Consider the following 17,419-nt stretch of genomic DNA (forward strand, 5'->3'; position numbering starts at 1 on the left):
TTTTAAAAAAAAAGCAAACCTGCCAGTGGACTACAGAATTGTGACCCCAAAATTGGTCTCTATCCCACTACCTTGATATGCCTCATTTCCTTCAGTAATGATGGCAGAGAGACTAGTCAGTATTGGGCTGTGGAGTCACACTATGGAGCAAATGTCTTCCCTGTCCAGCCCTCGAATCACCCCTTTCTTTGCCCACAGGTTAACAGAATCTTTCACTGGAGAAAACCTAATCCTTTCTGTCAAGTGTAAGAAACAGACAAAGTTCTTGGAAGCATTCTAGAAAACACTATCCTAATTGTCACTAGTCACCAGTTGGTCTTCAGAGCAGTCTCTTGACTTCTGTATGTAATCCTCTTTTGTTGTTTGAAAATGATCTTAAGGGCTGGTGAGATGGCTCAGCAGGGAAGAGCACCAACTGCTCTTTGGAAGTTCATGAGTTCAAATCCCAATCCCAGCAACCCCATGGTGGCTCACGACCACCGGTAATGAGATCTGAAGCCATCTTCTGGTGCATCTGAAGACAGCTACAGTGTACTTACATATAATAAATAAATAAATCTTAAAAAAAAAAAAAGATCTTAAATCCCACAGCTGTTCAGCCCCATACAGGCCCCTCCAAAACATGGCTGACACTTGCTTAGTTCGTTTGTTGTTAGTTTGTTTTGTTTTTAACCAAGACTTACTGAAAGTAAGGCTGGCATAAGGAAATTAACAAAATAGAGATGATAATTAAAAATAGGAACACATTTACTATTTCTAGAGCCCATAGCTGTTCCCCTCTGAGGGTAAATCTGACCAGCATCTTCCTCCTGAGGCTCTGCCTGGGCTGAGACACAGTGTCCTGCAGTGTCCCTGTAACTACAGCACTCTCACAAAAGTGCCCCCAAGATGCTGCCCCTCAGCGAATTCCACAAGTCTTCTCACTAGCTTCCAACAGAAGGAAATAAACTTATCAAGAGTTTCAATAGCTCTGCATTCTTCTGCTACCTTAGGCACTTGTGTAGTAGCCTCAGGGCCAACACAGGAACATGTCTGCCAGTGTCAGTTGTCCTGAAAACTAAGAGGTGCCCTTTGGAATGGAAGAAAGCCAAACTGACCTGAAAGACATTAACCCTTTCAAAAAACCTGTGATAGTTAAATATACTTTAAATTAGTATATTAAGTAAATTAGTATCGAAGAAGAGCTTGAATAAATATCCCATAAGGCTGTTTATCATAATTGACTTTTTATTTAAAAAATTACAGGGAGCAATTTCCAGCATATTTATAAAAGTTCTGCCATATCAAACATTTTGTATCACTTAATTCCAATGAAGAGCTGCCTTTTTTTCTTTTAAGGTACTAATTCCAACTGATGGGAAATATGCCCTTAAAATAGAAAGTTTCCATCATTTATTCAAATGTCAAAATTATTATTTTTGAGAAGTTTATTGCTTTATGGGTGGGCAAGATGCTACTAGCACATTTTAGGTAAATAAACTTTATTAAAAACTATGAGGTCATTTCTGTTTAAAACTTTCAGGATAATTCACTGAAAATAGATATATTTATTCAAAGTACACACTGAAGGGCTGGCCATCTAGCTATGAACATTTAAAGGTGTAGCAGCTCTTTAAAAGAAGTAACACAGTGGTTTTGCTTGGAGCACTACACATAGCTAAAATGAATGAAACTGGAAGACCAGTACTGTTATGCTATGTTCTGTTAGGATCTTTAAACAAACAAACAAATGAAAAATCACAAGCTTAGTAGTCCATTTGTGCTTAAAATATTCATATGCATGAGAAGCTTAAAGAAAAGACCTCTGTACATGATCATCAAAAAAAAAAGTTATACATTGTTTTTAAATTGCACTGTTATTTAAAGCGCTTTCCTCAAGTCAAATCCTCCTTTGCAGCTGGCACAGTTTTTCAGGTCTAATTGGCAACTTGGGGAGGCCCCTCTGGTATTAGTGAAGTAAAAAAGGTGGTGATAAAAGACCAAGCTGAAGCCATTAAGCCAGGCCTTTGAGCTGCACTGGCATCTTCACCTGCATCTTCTCCACTCTCATCTTCAAGTCCATCATCCATAAGGCGCTCCTTTTAAACAACAAAAACATACTCCTGAGTAATCGGCACCACAAATGCAAACCTGTAAAAGCAAAGGGCTAACACTCTATAGCAACAAGAAATTGGGTGTGTCAGTCTAATGGTAGATCCAGAGCCATTAGTAATCTCTGTGAAGTCTAGAATTCAAAAATTCTGCAGTGTGCAAATACTGCCAATATAATGCACTTTATCACGGGCATAGTTTTCTTTCCAGACTATTTTGGAAACTAATTCTTCCCACTTATTCTAACCTATGCTATGACTGACTCCGTATTACATGCTAAGTACCCAAGTGAATCCACCACAGTTTCTACATTAGATTTTCTCCGTGTGCTTTCCACGGGTACCTATGGAGCATCCACGGTCTGTCATCATTTCTGCCTCATGTAGGGGTGAAGACTTATCTATCTTTACAGTCTACACAAACATCCATAACCTACCATTTCTTCAAGTTCTAGATTGTTTGCATTGTGGCCGTCATTGTTAGCGTCCACATTGTTGGGAGCCTGTTGCTGACCGCCTTCTTGTCTGAAAGGAAACCATCCAGCTTGGTGTCTGCTCAGTAAAAGAAAAAGAAAAGAAGCCACAGTCACTGTATTTGTAACACAATAAATAATGTCCCTCAAGAAAAAAAAAAACTATTGGAGCTACTATAAATTATTAAAAAAAAGTATCCTCCCTCAAGTCAGGGAATTTCTCAAGGTAATAACAGCAAGACAAAACCCAATTCAAATCTAAAAGCTTATCCTGGACATAACTGGCTCAGTGTGACACATTAAATCACAAAATCTTTTGTTTGTTAGCTTTTTTTTAAATAAAATATAACCAGGTATATTTCTTTGCCCCTTAGAGAGAAGGCAAGGTCAGGGAAAAAAAACAAAACAATCTACTTATAAAAAAAAAGTGTGACCTATGTTTGTAAGATTTACTGTTGATAAATATAACTTAAAAGAACATCCTTATGAGAGCACTTATCATATATTTGGGTTCTAAATAACTGGTTGTCAGTGAATCATAGAGTTAAAAATTTATATGAAATATGATAAACAAAATCTCTGCTTTTAACAATTCTGATAAATATCCTTATATAATACCTCCTTGTCCTTGCTTTTGGGTAGCATCAATATGTCAGATATAAGAATGCCAGGGTTAAAACTCCTTCATTCAGCATTTCTAACTGACTATGTTATGCCAGAGTCTGTGGTCAACAGTTTCAAAAGTAATTAAGAGAAATCACAAAGGGTTAATATCTGTCACTCACAAATAAACCAGCAGCATGGCTCCCATTACCATGATAAACCGACTAAAAGAAGAATAGAAGTATACGATGCTGAGAAGGACAGCAGCTCGGGAGAACGTGTACACCCAGTCCAGCCAGTCGCGGTTCAAGTCTTCTTCATTTAGCACTGGGCCGCCCTGTGCATTCATTTGGACATTCTCATTCATGGGCCCATTTTCTTGGGCCACTAGGTTGGGAGCTGGTGGAGGCTCTTCTCCAGGAACATGTGCCAAATTTAGAGGTGATGATGCAGTATGCTGGGCTGAGCTGGCACTTGATGTGGCCTGAGCTGAAACTGCAGCTTGACTGAAATAGTCATCAAAATATTAAAAACAAAAACAAAAAAAAGGACTTTACCATACTATGTAGTTTTAAATGTCTTGGGTATTATGAATTGTATAACCATAGTCTCCAGTACCACACACACTCTTGATCTATATTTCTTAGAAAGCAGTGTCCAGTGGAATAGTGGGGCTAGTGAATGAAGGGCCTTCTCTTAGCCTGGCCATCTAAGACCAGACAGAGAGAAGGAAGAAATAACCAAATATTCTGGTTAAATCGCTTCCAAGCTGAAATTAATCTTTCAATTAATTTTATTATTCTACATGGGATAATACCTCAGAGCTGCCAAATTCCTCTCAGGCCACACTTTAGCATACTTGTCTAAATATGGATTTACGCATTAAATAAATCTTGGGAGAAAAATAATTCCTTATCCTCAACCCTGGTTTTTGGGCAACTCCACTTGAGGATCACTGGTTCCTGTCACCTTAGAAAGAATTGTGCCCTGAAAGGTGATGATAATATGACTGTATAAGGCAAAACAGGGTTAGCAAGATGGCCACCAGAGTGTAATCCCTGGAACAAACATGATGGAAAGAATCAATCCCACAAGCTGCCTTCCGCTTCTACATATGCGACATAGTATATATGTGTGCACATGCACATGTGTGCGCACACACACACATACAAAATTAAATAATAAATAAATAAATAAATAAATAAATAAATAAATAAATAAATCAAACATACTTTGAAGAAATTATGTAGTTCAGCTGGCTAGTAAAAGCCCAGGGCTCCGTCCAAGCACTACATAAATCTGGGCATGGCAGCACAACTGCAGAGCCAGAAGCAGCACACGCAATGTTTGCCTAAAAAGTCATTCCGAGGCCAACCTTGGTTACAAATGACCCTGTCTCACAAAGAAAAATAATGTTTCCAGAGAAAAATAATATCATGGCTGGGATTTTCTTTAAATTATAACAAGGGGGGGTTATAGAATAAGATTGACACAGTTTTTTTAAATACTGAGGCTGAAACATGGGTACACAGAGTTTTTTTTTTTTTTACTTATTTTGTATTATGTACTTTGTCTACTAAGTATTTTTAAGTGCTTAATAAGGCTAGTCAAGGTACCTAAGGAAAATTAAGGAAATGATATTCTCTAGGCTATAAATTCCGATTTAAACAAATGTGCTAAGTAGGACCTTGTTTTTAAATAAGCTTTTTTGTTTCTAAAACATTTATCTTGTGACCACTCTGATACATGGATGAGCTACTTTAAAGGTAAGAAGTGGAGATTCAAAAGTGGAATGATACACACACAGTAGTTTGATTCAACAGTAAGCTATAGAAAAGTGTTATTCATTTTACATGGTTTGCATGGAGGTCACAAACAAGCAAAAGGTGTAAAACGGTACTAAGTACAAGGTCATCACAAAAGGATAGCTGACCATGACAACATAAAAAGTACCTGAAGCCAGTGTTTATGAAGGAGCACTAGTATAAGAGGTCCATAAAGCAGGTAAGCTTTGTACGTGTGTGTGTGTGTGTGTGTGTGTGTGTGTGTGTGTGTGTGTGTGTGTGCGCGTGTGCGTGTATGTGTGTGTACATATCTCTTTCAGGCTGGAGGAAAAAAAGTCAGTAGACATTTGGAGTGAAAAAAAAGCCTGATTCAGTTGTATGTAAAAAAGTTATGTGAAGTAGGATACGATTACTATATGAGATTTTTTAAAAAAAGGCAGATAGTGTGACGTAGAACATATTTAAAATGAGAAGGATCTGGCTGAAATTTTGGAAGCAGGATTCAAAAAAAAAGAACAGAAGCTCAATTATTTCATTTTTGAAAGGTATTAGGTTCAGGGATAACAGAAGCTAGACTCTACATGGTTAAGGCCTAGAGCTTTCCTGACAACTACTAGGAGAAGTTTCACTGACAAAGAAGTCAGAAGGAAAGTCACAGAATGAATGAAGGAGTCAAAGCTTAGGTATTCTGACCTTAGAGCAAAAGCCACTATCCTACGGAAATGGAGTAGCAATGCAGGAAGCACAGAAGGGAAAGAACTAACAAGTGCAGCCATGGCAGAACAACATCTAAAGCACATGCAGAGTCCTGGGTCCACAGGCACATAGCAGGCAGAAAGATCAGGATCTGTCAAACTGAGCAAGAAATGCTGTTGTTAAAAGGAAGGGAGAAAATGATGAGAGATAAGAGGAGGAGGACGTGCAGGTGGAAGAGGACACGAACAGCAGCTGCTCAGCGTGGAATGGTGTACAGGAGGAGTGTGAATGGAGAGCACAGCAGTCATACCTCAGTGAGGAGATGCCTACTTCCTCCGGCCACAGTCAGGAACTGAGCCCTACACTTCCCATGGCCCCTTTCCCTTTGACTTTTTGTCTCCATGTGGATCGGCAGCTTGTCAGGGAAACTCTCTTTTTGGACTTCTGTATAATTTTTTTTTTTAAATATCTGAATACTACTAAATGATATCAGGGGCATGAAGAGGGCTAAGAGCAGGCTTGGTTGATGTGAAACACAGGGGATGCTTTGTCCATTCACCAATTAAAGTATCTCATGCATTTATAAATTCCTTCTTGGTAAATTTGAAGTAACCAAGTGGTGATATCAACGAATGCAATCCCAAACCGACTGAGCGAAGACAGTAAGAGAGGACGTAAGACAGTGAACTCAGACATACTTACTATTGCATATAATACTGATGAGCGTACATCTGCTGCCACCACAGCATCTGCAGTGGGCTGAGCGCAGGGTACACTGGGAACCCAGGGGGCACACCTTGCCCAGGAAACTGCTGATCCACATTTCTGTAATAAAGAATAAATAAAGCCTTTTAATGTGTAAAAAGCTTTAAAAAAAAAAAGCCCCAAAAATCAAAAATCAAATCCCACATTGTTCTGAACTGATTTGTGAAGTGTAAGTTAATCACTGGCTATGTTTAAATCTTACTGAAAACATACTAATTTTTAATATTTTTCAGATAACACAATACATTTTACCTAAGTTGGCCCTGGGCCCAAATATACAGAGAGAAAATAAGTCATCCACAAAAATATATAGCAAGTGTGAGCAAAGCCAAAAATACTTTGATTTTTTAAGTACATTCCCTTTAAGAATCAAAACTATCAAATAAACTTCATGACATATTATTTTGAGGAATAGTCAGTTATAACTAAGTAATAAAATTTTATTAAAAATACAGCAGCCAAATAATTTATACTAGTATAAACACTTAAATACAGACATTTCAAATATAAACTGTTCTTTAAAGAGCCAAGAGTGAAGACCATACTTCTAAATATGATTTCAAAATAAATTAAAATTCTATTAATTTAACAAAACTAATGAAAAGTCACCATTAACTTTCTTATGCTTCCGTTTCCCTAATTCTGCAGTGGAATTCTCCTTAAAATGTTGTCACTTGGCTGGAGAGATGGCTCAGCGGTTAAGAGCACTGACTGCTCTTCCACAGGTCCTGAGTTCAACTCCCAGCAACCACATAGTGTCTCACAGCTATCTGTCACAGAATTTGATGCCCTCTTCCGGTGTGTCTGAAGACAGCAACAGTGTACTCATACACATAAAATAAATCTTAAAAAAAATGTTGTCACTCTGTATTCAATAAACACTAGTCTTGTGAATTGAATGTAAAATGTGCCAGGCAGGGGGCTGGAGAGATGGCTCAGAGGTTAAGAGCACTGACTGCTATTCTAAAGGTCCTGAGTTCAAATTCCAGCAACCACATGGTGGCTCACAACCATCTGTAATAGTATCTGATGCTCTCTTCTGCTGTGTCTGAAGACAGTGACAGTATACTTACATATAATAATAAATAAATCTTTTTTAAAAAAATGTCCCAGGCATGCTCATAAATACTTGGTACCTAGCTGGTGGTGCTGGTTTAGGAAGTTTTGGAACCCTTAGAAGATGCAATCTTGCTGAAGGAAGTAAGTCAAGGGAAGAGTGTCCTACCCCAGCCCCACTTCCGGTGCTTCCGACCCACTGTGACCAGCTACCTCACACTTCTGCAACTGTACCTTCCCCACCACAATGGACTCTATGACCTCCAACTCACTCTGAGCCAAATTAAACCCTTCCTCCCTTAAGTTGCTTGACAAATATTTGATCATAGGAAGAGAGTTAACCTGCTCCACTTTTATTCCCCAGCCCTTAAATAAGACTGTAACTCTAAAACATGTAAGACTTAGCAATAAAAATGCCATTCTGCTAATGTCTTCTGCAACCATCTTCAGAGGCTGTAGTAGATGGAAGCAAAAACAGATCTACAACAAACTGCAGAATGAGCGACCTAGGAACACTCAGGCCTAACTAGGATGTCTCCATCACACCCTACCCTCAGAGCTCAGGGAACTTACAGAGGAGGAGACAGAGAGACTGTAAGAGCCAGTGGGGGTAGAGGAGACCAAGGAAACCAGGCCTTCCTAACACGCCAGGACTGATCCATATTGGAACTCACAAAGACATGGATCTAACCCAAATGGGGTCCCAGGGCTGGGAAGAAGAGGTCTTCTAATGCAAAATCTATCTTCTTCAACTGATAACCATTCACAAATGAAAAACTGGTCTGTTCCAATGCGGTCTCACTAGAGTCAAACAACTCTTAAAGCCAGATCCCATGCCCAGAGGTAGAGGGCCAATACAAAACAAACTCAATGTTATTTGTGGAGGTTCCTTGTTTCAAACTGATTTGTCTGGGCACCATTTTTAATTTTTTCCCTTTCTTTCCTTCTTTCTTTTTTTCCTTATAGGTCTTTGTCTACAAACTACAGTTTTTATAGGATTTTTTTTTTTTTAGGATTTTTTTTGTGTGTATAAATATGTGAATACATCTCAATCGTATTTCTTGTGCTTTTTCTTTTTGTTTGTTTGTTTTTTCTCCTGGTAGTTTTGTTTGCTTCATCCTATTCTAGTTTGCTGCTGCTGCTGCTGCTATCATTTAACATGCCTGTTTGTGTTCTAATGACAGAGTCAGATGTGTAGATTAGGGTGGGTAAGGAGTAGAAAAGGACCTGAGAGGAGTCCTGGGAGAAGAGGAACTGTGATTATATGAAAAAAAAATCACAAAATTCTATTTTCAATTAAAAAAATCTTAAGAGATACTTGTACAAATCAAAACAACTATGGAGTACATATGCCAGTAAACAACACTTGTGAATGTGTTAACTCTTTAATTTTCTTTTGTGCACGTTTCTATATGTATATGCACATTTGCTAATATAGCATGCACAAATGTATGTATTTGTGTGTGACAGAGAGAGAGGGGGAGGGAGGGGAATATGGAGAGGCCAAAAGTCACACAATGTCGGAGCTTTCCCGTTTCTCATCATCTTCCTTTTCTGTAAGAGTCTTCCACTGAGCCTGGAGCTTACCAATTCACCTAGAGTGGCCCACAGCTCCTCCAGAGATCTGCTTACCTCTACCACCACCTTGGCCAGCCTTACTCTCAGACCTAGGCATACAAACATGTAGCACTAGCTTTTATGTAGGTACAGGGGATCTACTCCAATTTTCTCAGCTCTGAAAACTATGGGCATTTAAAGAGAAATTTTTTCCTTCCCCTTATCTTAGAGAGAGAAAATCCAGACATGTCATTCTGAAGTTGACACAATAGATATGTTTAAGGTTGTACTTCTTACTAATAGTAGGAATTCATGCAGCTCTATTTTCAGGTAAATGCCTCTCTACAGTAGAATACTAATAAAATTGAAAATATGTCCCTCAACAGTTTAGCCTCTCCAAAATGTCCTAGACTAGGTCTCTATAATCAACAATTCTTTACTGAGCCATGATGGTACATGTCTTTAGTCCCAGTACTAGGCAAGTTAGAGGCAGGCAGATCTCTGTGAGTTCAAGGCCAGACTAGCTACAGAGTGAGCTCCAAGACAGCCAGGGCTATACCAAGAAACCTTGCCTTGAAAAAACAAAAATGATAGACAGACAGACAGACAGACAGACAGACAGACAGACAGATAGAAACCAGACCCTATTGATCTCTTAGGGTACCAAATATAACTTAAAACAATGATAGCCTTTGCTAATTTCCTAAGTTGGAAAACATTAAATAAAAGTAGTAATATTCCAGACCCTGTTAAACACACTCACCCCTAGTACTGACAAAGAACACGTGAAATCCATCTTTTGATTGCTAGTGACAGTAACTTCCCATCTTTGCCTTTGAGTCACTGCATGCACTTGTCATAGCTTCCTAACAGCTTCCTTTTCCTATTGACAGAGACACAATGACAATAGGTCATTGAGTTAAAGCTATAGAAAGTTCTGGCACTCATCTCCATGTTAAAACTGTTCTTAATTTCTGTATGAGAGTGTTTGCGCATTGACCTATCTACTTTGACCCATGTGTAAACCAAAGAATCCATTCAAAATATGAGATAGTGAAAATATAACAAAAAGGATGCATACATAAGTTATTTATCATGCAACTATTTAACAGCAAGGCTGAAAATTATTCAAATATTTACCAATAAAAGAATAAGTATTATAATCATTTATTAGCAAAGACTGGAAATAATTCAAATATTTGTCAGTAAGTATTAATAATCATAAACCTACTGAATTACTATGTACAGAAATAAATGAACATCTCTATGCATGTCTTTGAGTGGCCTCTTCAACATTTTCTTAAAAAGCAATATATAGAAATGTACAATATGTTATACTTTGTGTTAGAATGAAGAAAATACACTTGAATACATATAAGTATATGCAAAAGTACATATACAGAAGTAGTTTTCTTGAATTTTCCACAAGAAAGCAATGGAAATTAAACCACAAAACAATGAAGACAATTAAAAAAATGAAATATGTTAAAAAAAAAAAAAAAGAACAGGAAGAAGTCGAATGAAGCAGGTACTGAAATGTGTCAGAATAGTAGACCCATAAAATCATTTCATACAACTGAGAAAAAAGCTACCTCATAAAGAAAATACAACAAGCTGTAATAGCACAAAGAAATAAGCTTTTATATCAACTTGATAATGTAGCTCCCACATAGAACTATGGTTTAAGCTTTTGAATTTTTTCTTAGACTTTTTATTTTATGTCTATCAGTTTATGTATACACTGTTTATGTAAGTGTACTACACTGGCTGGTACTTGCAGAGATCATAAGAGGGCATCAGATCCCCTGGATGTGGAGTTACAGATGGTTGTAAGCCACTATGTGGGTTCTGGGAACTGAATCCAGGTCCTCTGTAGGAGCAACAAATATTCTTAACCATTGTGACGTCTCTCCAGCACCTAAAACTATATTCTTAAAAATACTTCCTCTACTGCCAGAGACAAACATCCTCCTGGTCAGTTATTTGAAAGCAATTCACATAATAAGTGAACCTGACTTTCACTTTGGGAAGAGAAACAACTTTTTCTATATTTGCTTTTATTTTTTCTTTAATATCTTCTACAGAACTAGGTCTTCTGGAGTCTTGGGAGCTTTTTCTTGTTTTGTTTAGATTCTAGCCTTTTTTTTTTTTAATCTACTTTCTACCTGATTTGAAGTGGAGGAATTTTATTTTTGTTTTTTGTTTGTCTTGGCTGGAGTATATCATCAATTTCTTCAGAGCTTCTGTATTTTCTTCATCAAGATCATCATCACTGTAAACCAGATGACTAGGAGAGTACCTCTGACTCCACATCTCTGTCCACCGACAGCTACTATACTACGTGCTGTCCCCCAGGAACAGTGAGCCACACTTTAACCTTAACAGCACAGCTGGTGCAATTATAACCTGGTTCTACTTCCAGATCTGCCCAGACAGAAGCTCCAGGCACAACAAACCATCCTCACCACCATGCCTTTCACCCTTGATAGATATTTGTGGGACGGTAAAAGGCAGCCTGTTTTCTGGTTAAGCTAGGTTTAAACTCAGGAGACCCAGCAGATAATTGCAAGGAATGGAAGGACGTTTGCCATGCTCCCAGACACGAGGCTCCTGACATGAGGCCCCAGCTCCATAATTCTGTGGCCATCAATCATGTAGGGCAACGCCCCAAGCTCCTGGCATTCTGTCTGGACTCCACCCCCACAGTGACCTGGCAACAGCCAGGTATGCTCCTCCACATGGTTACCTGGCAATATCCAGGTAGGCCTGGCCTACTACAAAAGGGCTGTTTGCACCTCCTCCTCCCTCTCTTACTCCTACTCTCTTACTCTCTTGCCTCTCTCTTGCCCTCTTGCTCCCACTCTCTTCGCATTTCCTTCCCCCACGTGGGCATGGCCGGCCTCTACTTCTCTACTCTCCCTCTCTCTTTCTCTCTCTGTCTTTCTACAATAAAGGCCTTAAAATAGTCATGGCTTCCACCAACCCACGCCAAGGACTCTCATCTCAGGGAGAACCAACCAGAGCTCTCTTCCCTGCCCTTTTCCCTTCCGCCCCAGGCCAGAGCCCGCCTGTGGGCCCACACTCTGTTCTCAGCTTTTCCATAGCATCTGCAGTACCCAAGAGTTAGTTCCTGCTGTCCCCTGCCTCCCTGCAGGCCCAGGGACCCTGAGCAAACTATGGCAGATCTGAGGAGACCTCAGATGCAGTCAGGATGCGGGACACCATTTTAACCCACAGATAGTCTCCATAGCCATGTGCCAAAATAAATCATTACTCCTTTATGCTGCTTTAGCCAGGTTTCTACCTGAGAAACAAGAAAAGTAACTACAGAAAACTGGCACCAAGAAGTAGAGTCACTGTTTTGACTAACATCACCATGTTGTACATAGGTTTGCTAAGGAATATGGATGAGTTTCAGATTAAGAAGCAACAGAATATTCCAGTATGAGTTCACAAGACCAAAATATTAATAAAAATACAGACAGGGAAGGTTGTGCTCATGAGGTTTCTGTGAGGACCAAGTGCTCTATCGGGCACTTTGTGATATATTTTTAAGATCTCATAGGTGCAGCTTCCCTGTTATACGTATACGACACTAACTTGAAGCAGATGTCTTGGTCCTCTGGCTCTTAAAATCTTTCTGTCCCATCTTGCACAGTATTTCTTGAGCCTTCATTATGGGGTGGATTTACAGAAATATCAGTTGGGGATGAGAACCTATGATGCATTGTGACCAGCTGTAGATTTCTTTAATGGTCTCCACCTGGTACAAAAAGCAGCTTCTTTGAGCAGAGGGGAGTGTGTGTAAGTAGTCAGAATAGAGTTAGAAAATATATAGGTTTAAAAAAATAGAAGTAGTAGGTTCTCCTTTGGGGTCCATGTTTTCACCAGTCACAGGTAATGGGCTAGGTCTGATGTACCAGGCATGAATTTCTTCCTAGTAGGTCTTAAGTCCAATTAAACAGCTGATGGCTAACCCCAAGGTATAAGTGTACTTTAGAGATAGCTTGCTATTCTGATCATTGTTATGGTTCAAAGGCATTAAAACTGTTTAGGACTACTGATTGCAATTTTTCCTTGGCAGTTTGTATTGCAAAGATCCTCTGATACTATGACAGCTAGTCCTCAGGAGGAGGCTTCCAGGTCAGATCCAGCTCATTTCTACAAAGTCCTGTGTCCAAAGTGTGTGGTGTCTTCAACAGTACCCTATTACTTTCAGATCTGAAAGACAGGTAAGGACAATGTCAATAGCCCATATTTTAGGGTAAGTCTCTTACGTCCATCTGATCAATAATGAAGGGAGAGTTTCCATGCCTCATATTGGGACTGTTCTTAGATAGTCTCTGGTTTTGGGGGTAGAGGACATTGCCAATCTAAGTGGCATACCTTCATTTAAAAACTAGAAGTATGCCCTTAATATCTTGAAATTAGTCATGGTAGGAGTATTTATAACCACAGGAATGTTAATACTTCACTACCCCAGTTCTACTAAGAATTCATGAGACTATTGCTTAGTCAAACAGTAATAAAATGTTGCAACAAAGCTTTAAATGAGTTTAGGACTTAGGTGCCAAGGAATCACTGATACACCAACAAAAAACATGTAACAAACCTAAACTCAATCCAGAGCCTGAATTCAGTAGAGCTGTTCTAGGTGACAAACAGACCTGTGAGCAAGAAAATAAAATGTCTTGAACACTATTGAGAGTTTGAAGTAATATGCAACAAAAACAAACAATACAACTTGCCTCCATACAGAAGTAAGCAAATTAGCATAACCAAACAATGAAAAATCAGATAGACTAAATGGTATGAATTTGTATGGATCTGAAAATATTTCTAACCTATGTTTTTTAAAAAGTTTATAAAATAGAATAAAACTTATGGTCTTCCAATTTTAAATATATACATAGAAAAATGCAGAAGTATAATTTCAAAAACTTCAGTAAAGTTTATTTCTGAGAGGTAGACCACAGATGGGTTTTTGGTTCAAATATAAACATGCAAAGCTGTTACTAATTCAGAGAAACTAACCTGATAAAGGTAAGTGTCTAATAAACTAGTCAGGAATTTTTGTAGTTAAATAAATATAAGAACACAACAGATGAGTCTAAAACCAGTCTATCAGTAACTGTAAATAGGACTTTGCAAACCACAATTTACAAGAGAGCACATGATTCTGCGTCCTTCTCATGCTTCTACAAGAACAAAGGAAGCTCTAAACACCAACCCCAGGGTTTCGCAAGTCAGGTTCACCTGAGAATCATCTAAAAACCTGAAGCTTCAGGGAGTTAAGACAAAGAACCCAGCAACATTAGCTAGCACAGCAGAGATAGAGATTAGCTGCTATGTGGTGGATAACTGCAGACTAGTTAAACAGTGCTGTTAGAAAAGGGAAAGCAGGGCTTTTATTTTGGTATTCAATTTTCCAAAGTCACTAAATCATTGCTCCTGCACATTTAAGGCAAGAGCTACATTAAAGTTGGCCAAGATGCAAGTGCCATTTTATTGGTACAATTATGATGGTATATGCAAAGAGCATAACTAATGGGAAAGAACTTGTACAGCATACAGGCCCTGGGTGTAGCATGCACACACCCCAAAAAGTACAGTGTTAAATCACAACTCATCCAGTTTTTAAAAATAAGCTACGCAACTAAACAGAAAACTCTCAAAATACAAAAAAACAAAAGACAAATGTCTAAGAATCATAAGAGTGCTCAACTTCCTTAAACATAAGGGAAATACAAATTAAAACTACTCTGAGAATCTACTTCACCCTAGTGAGAATGGCCAACATCAGGACACAGTATGACAATAAATGCTGGCATGGATTTGGTCAAAGGGGAACTCTTATATTTAGTGGAAATATAAAACAGTGCAGCCACTTTGGAAATCAGTCCAGAGGTCCCTCAAAAAAGTAGAAATAGCCCTATGACCTAGCTACACTACTCATGGGGCTTACACCCAAAGAATTTCATATCCTACCACGGAGACACTTTCACATCATAGTCACTACTGCTGTTCACCACAGATAGGAAATGGAAACAACCCAGAAAAATGTGGTACATACACAAAATGGAACACTACTCAGTTGTAAAGAAAAATTAAAACATGAAACTTGTAGGTAAACATATGCAACTAGAAAAAATTATAGTGTGAGGTAACTCAGGCCCAGAAGAACAATGCCACATGTTCTCTCTCATCTGAAGTTCTCTTTTAGTTTGTGTTCTTTATGTGACATGAGCAGAAGCAGGGGAAGTAGAAAGACGCCTTGGGGGAAGCAGGAGACACAGGAAGGAAGGAGGGGGAGTAGGGTAGAGGTGAGACAGTAGTGAGCAGATTACTAGGAGTGGGAAGGTTTATGCAAGGAGAGGTATGGAAGTGTAGAGAATGTCAGGGGTGGAAGGGGAAGAAGACCCAAAGGAGGGGGATATGAAATGCCACACAGAAGTCTACTGTCACAAAACCCAACTTTTAAAAAAAGTTATTGTTGTTGCCCTTAATTACCCACCATAACTACATGGTAAGGTCCTACTGTTGAAGGCACCAAATAATCTGGTTGTAGGACATACAAAAATCAATCTCAAAGTAACCAGGAGATTTCCTCCTGGCTTGGCTAACTTTCAGAGTGCCAGAAGGTAATTATGCAGGCTGCTGGGAGTAAAAGATGCCAATGGTCTTTTGAACCTAGGCCCTGGATCTTGAATAGTACAATACACATCTGTCAGACAAACTATGCATATTGGCACAATAAAGGCATGACTGTTATGAGGTAACTAACTGTTTTCTTACTGGTTAAGGCCTGTTCCACAGGAGGAAGTCCATGGTCAAAAGCCCATAGCTAGAGAGGTCATAGGCTCTCAAGTAGAACTTGCTATTGTCATTTTGCTAAATAATCGTGCTATCAAATTGCTTTTTGTGGTGGTCTGAATGAAAATGGCTCTCACAGACTCATAGGCTTGAACACTTGATCATGAGGAGTGGTACAGTTAGGAGGTATGACCTTGTTGGAATAGGTGTGGCCTTGTTAAAGGAAGTATGTCTTTATGGGGGAGGGCTTTGAAGTCTCCTATGCTCAAGCTCCACCCACTGTAAAACCCAGTCCTGAAGATCAAAATGTAGAACTCTCAGCTCCTCCAGCACCATGCCTGCCTTCGTGATGCTATGTTTCCCACCAAGATGATAATGGACTGAACCTCTGAAATTGTAAGCCAGTGCCAATTAAACATTGTCCTTTATAAGAGTTGCCTTGGTCACGGTGTCTTTCAAGAAAGAAAACACCCCTTTTAAGACAGGGATAGTGTGAGGACAAGATGTAGCTACTAGTGTCTCCCAGCTTACAGATTCACCACTGGAAAAATTAGATTTAATATGGCTTACTAGATTAGGATTCTATTTGTTGTGCCCAGAGATTGAGTTACCATTGTTTCTGAAAAGAAAGAAAGAAAGAAAGAAAGAAAGAAAGAAAGAAAGAAAGAAAGAAAGAAAGGAGAGAGAGAAAGAAAAAAGAGAGAGAGAAAGGAAGGAAGAAAGACAGACAGACAGACACCCCTAACTAAGAGATCTAAATATTTATCTTTGTACCCATAGTCCTGGGCTGCTATTAACTTTGGTCAGAAAAATTTGTCTTAGTCAATTCAGGCAATGGAGAGATGGACATTTAGTCAAAATGCTGAGAGTAAAGTGTGACGGCTTGCTCTAATTGGGACACCAATATTAACATCATACCACCACTGAAGCTAACAGGAACATCTGGGAAGAAGAGGGAGAAGGGATGAGAGCTCTTGGGTGAGGTTTGAGACTGCTGTAAAACAGTCTTACGGACATGACACAGTTATAATAATAATACTCATGACCTCACTGCAGCTGTGTTACTTGCACAAGGCCAAGACTTACACAAGAGCAACCAAACTGTAAGACCTCCAGGCAAAGCCCTAGGAGCTCCTGACAGTGGGTAGTTGCTGGGGAAAGCCACTCTTTATCGAGGATATAGCCACTGCTAGGTTCCCCTGCTCTAGTGGATGCCCCGCACCTATGCATATATGTGAAGCACTAACTGGACTTAAGTGAATTTTTCATAAAGCAAAACAAAGAAATACATTAAGTTGGGGAAGAGTGCATGTTGGAGAACTTAGGGGTGAGTTATGGGGGAAATATTACACTGTATAATATATGAAGTTTTGAAAAAATAAAACAACTTGTCTATTCATTCAGCCAATCAACTATATACTGTTGTTACATAATACACTTAGTCAGCATTTAATATTCTTTGGTACTTTGTTTTGTTGCTACGGTTTTTTAGCTTCTCATTTTTAGTAATTGCCTAGTTTTACTTCTCTTACATCTGTTGATATATAAAAAGCATGTGAAAATACTTGAAAAATAAGTAAAA

General features: G+C 38.9%; 1 protein-coding gene across 1 annotated transcript in view; it reads right to left on the reverse strand.

The window, feature by feature from the left end:
* Positions 1-1,209: 1,209 nt before the first annotated feature.
* Herpud2 (HERPUD family member 2) overlaps positions 1,210-17,419 on the reverse strand; it is a 49,191-nt gene continuing 32,981 nt past the window's right edge. The window contains exons 5-8 of the mRNA XM_031343349.1: positions 6,349-6,471; positions 3,349-3,672; positions 2,528-2,642; positions 1,210-2,078 (exon numbers count right to left, since the gene is read on the reverse strand). Coding sequence (XP_031199209.1) covers positions 1,917-2,078; positions 2,528-2,642; positions 3,349-3,672; positions 6,349-6,471 — 724 coding nt within the window. The 3' untranslated portion in view covers positions 1,210-1,916. The remainder of the gene's footprint in view (positions 2,079-2,527; positions 2,643-3,348; positions 3,673-6,348; positions 6,472-17,419) is intronic.

This window comes from Mastomys coucha, unplaced genomic scaffold (assembly GCF_008632895.1).
Source record: "Mastomys coucha isolate ucsf_1 unplaced genomic scaffold, UCSF_Mcou_1 pScaffold23, whole genome shotgun sequence".
Classification (NCBI taxonomy): domain Eukaryota; kingdom Metazoa; phylum Chordata; class Mammalia; order Rodentia; family Muridae; genus Mastomys; species Mastomys coucha.